Source organism: Sinocyclocheilus rhinocerous, unplaced genomic scaffold (assembly GCF_001515625.1).
Source record: "Sinocyclocheilus rhinocerous isolate Xijiao unplaced genomic scaffold, SAMN03320098_v1.1 scaffold786, whole genome shotgun sequence".
Taxonomy (NCBI): domain Eukaryota; kingdom Metazoa; phylum Chordata; class Actinopteri; order Cypriniformes; family Cyprinidae; genus Sinocyclocheilus; species Sinocyclocheilus rhinocerous.
Window position 1 is genome coordinate 353224 of NW_015661881.1, and position 7928 is coordinate 361151.

General features: G+C 33.5%; 1 protein-coding gene across 1 annotated transcript in view; it reads right to left on the reverse strand.

The window, feature by feature from the left end:
- LOC107726756 (MAP/microtubule affinity-regulating kinase 3-like) overlaps positions 1-7928 on the reverse strand; it is a 65359-nt gene that overhangs the window by 22659 nt on the left and 34772 nt on the right. Inside the window, exons 3-5 of the mRNA XM_016536441.1 lie at positions 5452-5517; positions 5230-5300; positions 1087-1143 (exon numbers count right to left, since the gene is read on the reverse strand). Of these exons, the coding sequence (XP_016391927.1) occupies positions 1087-1143; positions 5230-5300; positions 5452-5517 (194 nt within the window). The remainder of the gene's footprint in view (positions 1-1086; positions 1144-5229; positions 5301-5451; positions 5518-7928) is intronic.

Genomic DNA, 7928 nt, shown 5'->3' on the forward strand with positions numbered 1-7928 from the left:
GTACAATAAAATAATTATATTAAATAATAATAAAACTATAATAATTTTTTTGGGCCACTGCATTTTTGTTTTGCATTTATTTAATTTTATAACATTATTTAATAATTTGAATAAAAATAATTACATGTATACATAATTTTTTTTATATACATATATAAATAAAAGAGAGAGAGAGAGAGAGAGAGAGAGAGAGATTTTCAATTTATACACATTTAAGATATATACTATACTAAGATATACTGACTGATTGGTAAATAAATAAATAAAAACAAATAAATAAGTAAAAGTTACTAATAATCACAGTGATGAGAATATAAAAACAAAACACTAAAAAGAATAATTGGAATTATAAATTTAAAAAAGCAAAAAAAGCAATGGAAATAAATCTGTGTTCTAAAATTATTTTATTTTGGCTTGAAATGTGATTGGGACATTTATTAAAATCAGTTTTTTTCACCCAAGAACATTTAATAAGCAGAGATCATTAAATCAAAATTTTTTTTAAATAATGTTTTTTAGTAACAAAAAAAAATCCTAAAATCCACTGCTTATTTTCAGGTTTAAATTCAATTTAGAATCCCAAACTTTGCACTTGACTGTATGCATAATGTAAATGTCATTTCTCTAAGATGCTCCGTACAGTTACTCCTTTCTAACATGCAGTTAAGCAGACAGGTACAGACAGCAGAAAAAAGAGTGAAAGTGACAGCACATAACACAATAAAAAAAGACCCACATTTCCACCTGGCTTCCTTCACACGAGTCATTTAGCCAGCTTCACTCTGACACTGGCCTCATGCATCATTTACAGAGCATCAGTCTGGAAACAAAGCGTGTAATGGAGCATGGAGACTTGGAGGGGGAAAGCAGATGTAAGGGAGACGGGAGAGAGGAAGCAGCATCTTCAGGGGCTCTTGCTCATGTTCTGTCCTGCTCAGAGACATGGCCGCTAATTTGATTTAATCAACCGCTCCGTACCAAAGTACTGACTTAAGCACCATTTTGGTACAAAAGCAGCATCTATGTGCAGGGCTTTTGGTAGGTAGAAGATGTGATTGTTTTGCTGGGACAGAAAGTTGACCTTACCTTGAGATCTCTGTGGACAATGTGTTTTTGATGGCAATACTGAACCGCTGATACAATCTGAAGAAGAAAAGGAGACAAGGCAGTTTTAGAATGTGGACAGAGACAGAACTGACTGGACGACAGACAGGGTGTGGTGCAACAGCCAATACACCACATTAACTGGCATCATCGCTTTTTCCCAGAATGCCATTGATTGGACGGGGGAGCATGTGTGCTGAGGTTCTGACACATGGTCCGGGATGATAAATGAGGGGAGAGAGAGACTTGCTGAAACTGACTGCTCAGTACAGCTGACGCTTGGAGCTCCAAACCATCAGAATCTGGGTGTGAGATTACGGTTACAGAATATAGTATAGAATCTATCAAAGAGCAAAAAATCTCAGTTCTTGAAATTCGCACTGAGCACTTTTTTTCCACTTTATAATAATAAAAGAAGATTGCTAGTATCTCGGCATGTAATCCTTGTATTTGGATACAAAGCAAACAAATTTCAAGAATTGATTGATGAATTCTATTATTGACTTGAAATCATGTTTCATGTGAATGGAATCAAGCGCAAGATCCTCCTTTTTTCATTTTTGATACAGAATACAGTATCAAATCAAAATTGTATGTGCACTACTATTTCAAAATTTGGGGTCAGTTTTTTTTTTTTTGGTGGAGAAATTAATACTTCTATTTAGCAAGGATACATTAAATTGATCAAAAGTGACAGTAAAATATTTAGAATCTGATAAAAGATTTCTATTTCAAATAAATGCTATTCTTTTAAACTTTAAAAGAATCCATCAAAGAAATAAATGTATCGTGTAAAAATTAAAAAAAATTATAAGAAGAAATGTTTCTTGAACAGCAAATCAGCATATTAGAAAGGTTTCTATTTTAAATGAATGCTGCTCAGTATGAGTATGAAAAGAAATTAATACTTCTATTGAGCAAGGATGCATTTAATTGATCAAAATTGACAGTTAAGACATCTATTTTAAATAAAGGCTATTCTTCTGAATTTCAATCAACGAATAAAAAAAAAATAAAAAAAGAATAAAAAAAGGTTTCCACAAATATGTTAAGATAATCATAAGAAATGTTTCTTGAGCTTCAAATCAGCATATTAGAATGATTTCTGAAGGATCATGTGACACTGAAGACTGGAGTAATGATGCTGAAAATTCAGCTTTGCATCACAGAAACAAATGTAAAAATATATCAAACCAAGATATAAGAGAATTAGTTCACAAAATGTCTACATGAAATGAAAATTCACCCCATCTATTTTCTAAATGCATGTGATAGTTGGTATTGTAAAGGATTCATCCATGTATGTTTCCTTTTTTTTATATTTTTTTTGTTGTTAATTTTTAATAAGTGAAAATGAATTGAAATGAAAGAATTCTCCAAATTCTTGAACGTTTGTGTAAGCTTGTCTGCTACATAGAGATGACCAACTAAATGCTCCTCACATCATCTTGATTATCACATTAGACACTTCTGGCAGTAAAAGTAATTATAAGTGACAAATATGCATTATTTCTATAATTGCATTAAAAAATGAACAACATTTACTTCCGCATTCCATTACACAGATCCTGACAAAATCTGCAGGCTTTTTCTGTATTTTCTACACAGATTTAGAGGAAATCTGCAGTGGGGCCGAGATCACTCCTATTAAATTAGCTAAAATATTTAAAGGGGTCATATGATGCAATTTAAATTTTTCCTTTCTCTTTGGAGTGTTACAAGCTCTTGGTGCATAAAGAAGATCAGTAAAGTTGCAAAGACTAAAGTCTCAAATCCAAAGAGATATTCTTTATAAAAGTTAAGAGTCAGCCACACCTACCTAAAACGGCTCGTTCTAACACGCCCCCACATACCTACATCACTATGTGGGAAGATTTGCATAACGCCGCCCAAATGTTCACGCAAAGAAAGGCGGCGTAACTTTTATTCTCACTGTAGTATTGTTGCCGCTGCCGCCATGTCATGAAGGCACTGTGTTTCGTTGTGAAAGCAAAAATACTTTGTTTGGTCTTCCAAAAGAGGACACGACTAGAAATCAGTGGTTAAGTTGTATTTACAACACTGTTCCAGAACACTTCAACCCAAATATTCAGATGTGTGCAGCACATTTTATGGAGGACAAGGACTGTTCTTTTTAGCAGCATCATATGACCCCTTTAATAAAGCAACATGTACAAATTACGGATCTCCAAAAACATTACTTTAATAAAATACGACTTTTCATATTTCTTTTTATATTGTTAATGGGTATTCCTCTCAAATTACACCTCATAATAATTGTGGATTTTCTCGTCTCGTTCTCAAATGCTCAACATTCTGGATACTGTTTAATATTCATGCAGCTCTATCCGTGTCCCAGACATCAGATACGGGGACAGATTTCCATTTCTTTCTCCGGCTGGTGGAAGAATCTGGTGGTTTTTCTGCTCTGCTCAGAAATCTCAGCGGTGCTTCATGCCTGACCCAGATAAGCTGTCTCCACAGCAGCAGCAGCAGCAGCAGCAGCAGCACAGGGCTCAGACGGAGGAGAGGAGGAGGGGAGGGAGACCCCACTGCTATGACTACAGATGTCTGCATCAGCTGCGGGCAAACCCACCGTCCTCATCCATTAGACCGATGGGTCGCAGTGGGATGGAAGGAGGTTGAAAGGGGTCTTCGGGTAATTAAAAGGAGCAAATGATGCTGTCAGCGGGTGGCTGTCTCATTAGAGCTCTCTCACTCCACTCAACACCTCTGGCGTAAATGCAGCATCAAGCAACAGTAAAAGCTTATGGTTGCCATCACTGTCTGTATTTGTTACCCATGATTCATTTATTACATTTAGCTTATGATAATAGAGGGATTTTTAAGATTAATGGAGTAGCATTCGGCTGGTCAAGTGATCTTAACACGGTGGTCATAATGAAACATGCTCACCTTTAGGTAGAACAAAATAACTTAAATATTCTTAAATAATCTAGGACACCGATGTCTAGCATCATTTAAAACTATGATTTTAAATGATTTCTCATTATTATTTTTTAATTATTAAATTAAAATATTATTTAAAAAATAATTTTAAACATTTGTCAACAACGCCATTTTTTAAATCTACAGATTTAAGATTTTTGTTGACAAAAAATACTATCGTTCTAACTAAAATTAAAACCAAAATTTCACTCCATTTCCCTTTAAATTAAATAAACATTAACTGAAATAAACTAAATAAATTAATAAATTAACTACATAAAATAAAACGTAATAAAAAATTATATAAACATTTTAAACAAAAATGCCTAAAACATGCAACAAAATTACTAAAACTTCACCTAAACTCATTCAAAATATTAACAAAAACTATAATAGTATTTCACTGCTACTAAAATATTACTGGGATGGAATACCAGCATACCACTTACTGCACAGTAGGTAAAAATAAAATAAAATAGAATAAAATAAAATAAAAATAAAAAATTAATAAAATAAAATAAAATAAAATAAAAAAATAAAAAAATAAAATAAAAATAAAAATAAAAATAAATAAATAAAATAAAATAAAATAGCATCAGGTTATCATCATGGACACATAGTTATTTATTTGAAAAAAAAAATTTCTAAACTTATTTTTGTGTAAAAATGGCTTAACTTTTGGAAGTCTGGTCAAATAAGAAAGAGATAGTGGTTAATATAGATACATTTCTTTGCACAATTGAGTGCAATGCATTGTTGTTGTCTAATATCTGCACAGTAAACATACTGAAAAAATGCATTATGCTATTTCAAACACTCCCAGATTCTGAGATTCGGCATAAAACTCATTACAGCGCACTGCTGCTGCGATGTCAGCAAATGAATTTTGACAAGGACTTGTGGTGTTCCATAAGAGGTTCCTAAACTGTTCAAACCGTATTTAGTTTATGACCCCCAAACCAAAAGTCATGTATATGGGCCACATTCGGCCCTCTGGGAAACCCTTCACGCGGCTGCCACAGGATCCATCGACTGCCAATCACACAAGCGTCGCCCAATTGCAGTTCACAGCTTGCTGTTTCCAATGCAACCAGGAGGCGTGCGAATGGGCAGGGCGGCCCGGGTGAGAGCGAGAGGGCGGGACAGGGCTGTATCGAGTACACTGCAGTACTGTACCTGTCTAAATTTAGCTCTGGCCTCCTTCTCCTTCATTCGTCCATGCGCTACGAGGTAGTCAAACACCTCCCCTGTGGAGAGAAGAGACGCACATGGCGAATCATATAGCGCTCTTGGTATCATATGTTTCATTATGCAGATTTACAGACCATTGCACAAGGTTACATAACATAATATGGAGCTCATAAGCAGTCAGTGTCACATTAGCTTCATCAAACTCACCACCACTGGCGTACTCCATCACCAGATAAAGTGTCTTCTCTGTTTCTATGACCTCAAACAGCTTTACTGTAGAAAGAGACAGAAAAAAGGAAACATGAAAATCAATTATCATGCAACAATACATATTACCGTTTTAGTTTTCATTAATAATCATTGCTATATAGATGATAACTTTGTCTAGTGCTCTTATGAATGTTTTTAACATGATTTGTGAAAATGTAACTACTATACTGAATGACATAGCATAGACTTCAATTCATTCCGTAGCCTACTTGTTCTAGAGATCTGTGTATTAATGTAAAATACTACTGTTTTTGGCAGCATTGATAATGTTCCTGACAGATAATATCCCTTGCCGAATGTGCTATCCTGTCAGCAATAACCTGTCCATGGGTTTTTTTAATTACTGTCAGTTTAAGTGCCGGCAATGCAGTGTTGCCAGATATTGCTATAAAACCGAAAAATAAATAATAAATAAACCGAAGTTATTTCAATTTGTTTTGCAAATAAGATAAGATTAAGATATTTCTCCCCCTAAACTGAAACTTCCCACTTTATTAACTTTCTAAAGTGTCAAATTAAGTGGAAAAGACAAGTCAAAGGATGCTTATAATAGCTGGATCTCACTTATAACTCTCTCAAGTCTCGTTCAGTCTGGGAGAGTCTTGCAAGCAATCATTTTCATACCATGGATGCTAAACATTGTTGCAAACTGTCTAAACTGTAATAACAAGGCGTTTTGCATTTTTGTTGTAATAAAAAAAATATATGCTGCTTTAATTTGATCAAAAATACAGTAAAGCTGTAATACTGAAATTTTTTTTTTACCACACACACACACACACACACCCCAAATATTTATTATACACTTTTTTATATAAATAGACATTATCTAATAACAAGGCGTTTTGCATTTTTGTTGTAATAAAAAATATATATGCTGCTTTAATTTGATCAAAAATACAGTAAAGCTGTAATACTGTGAAATATTATATTATATATATATAAATATTATTACTTTTTTCTATTTTATTATATTCTAAAATGTAATTTATTCTAGAATTATTCCTGAATTTTCAGGAACCATTACTTTAGTCTTCAGTGTCATATTTCTTATTATCAGTGTTGAAAACAGTTGGTGGAAACAAATAGAATGTCCATAAGAACAGCATTTATTTGAAATAGGGAATTACATTTTATAGACGTCTTTACTAACACTTTTGACCAATTTAATGCATCCCTGCTGAATAAAATTAATTTATTGCAAAAAAAAAAAAAAACTCTTTAACGGTCATGTTATTTTTTTTAGAAAAAAATATAATATTGTTCACTGTTAAAACTCATGTTGTTATTTATACAGTTTGCAATGCTAAAAATTTGTAAAAGTAGAAATTAACATTGACCTAGATTAATAAGTGCAGTTAAACTACTGCACATTGTTAGTTCATAAAACCTATAATGAAATAACTAATTGATGCTATCTTTATTCTTTTGATTTCGGGATGTAATATGACCTGGCCATTTCTTCGAAAAGTAAAGTATTTTCTAAAACCCTTTGATTCAGCATCCTAATCACTGTTTCTCCAGCCGTACTCTTAAAGCATCTAAATGAGCTGAAATGTAATTCAACTCACAGAGTGCCTGCAGAGCTCTTCCCTGTTGACCTACAACTGCACAGACATGCGCCGTGTCTCCAGGAAAACGTTACTGAAAGCTGTTTGAGATGTGAGTGACGGGCCAGGTTTAAGTAACACTACCCGACGACACACAGCATCAAACTTGTTCTCCCAACATGTATGCTAAATTTAGTAACAGCATAAATGCCAGCGAAGGCAGCGCTCTGCTTCTGTGATGATGTTCAAGTTCAGAGACACACAAACACACACTAAAGCTTTTGTGAGCTGTTAACAAAACTTCATCTATTCATAAATCTGTCAGGCTAATATGCTTCTGCCATCATCTTAAAGGTGTGGTGCGCCTAAAAATTTAAATTGTGTCATTATTTACTCATCCTAACATTCCCAATTCTTCGATGGAACAAAAAAAAGAAGAATTTTCTGAATAATTATTATACAACTCTTGCAAGTTAATGGCAGCTCATAATGATTATCTCTGCTCATGTGTGTCAAGCTATGAAACGGACAAATCAACAACACAAAAAAGCGCCATTACAGTAATCCACATGACTATATTTTAAGTATTCTAAAGTCATGCGATAGCTCTGTGTGAAAAACAGACTGAAAATTAAGTCGTTATTAATACACTATGCACCATTTGGGTTCTGAAAGTAAGAATCACAATTCTCTTCATAAGGAAATTTATTTTTAATAATAACTTTTAAACCTTTAATGCCCAAACTACTGGTATATCCTTTGGTGGAGGCACCAGTCTGCCAACTAGATATACATATATACACATATGCACATATACATATACACACACACACACATAACATATATATATATATATATATATAT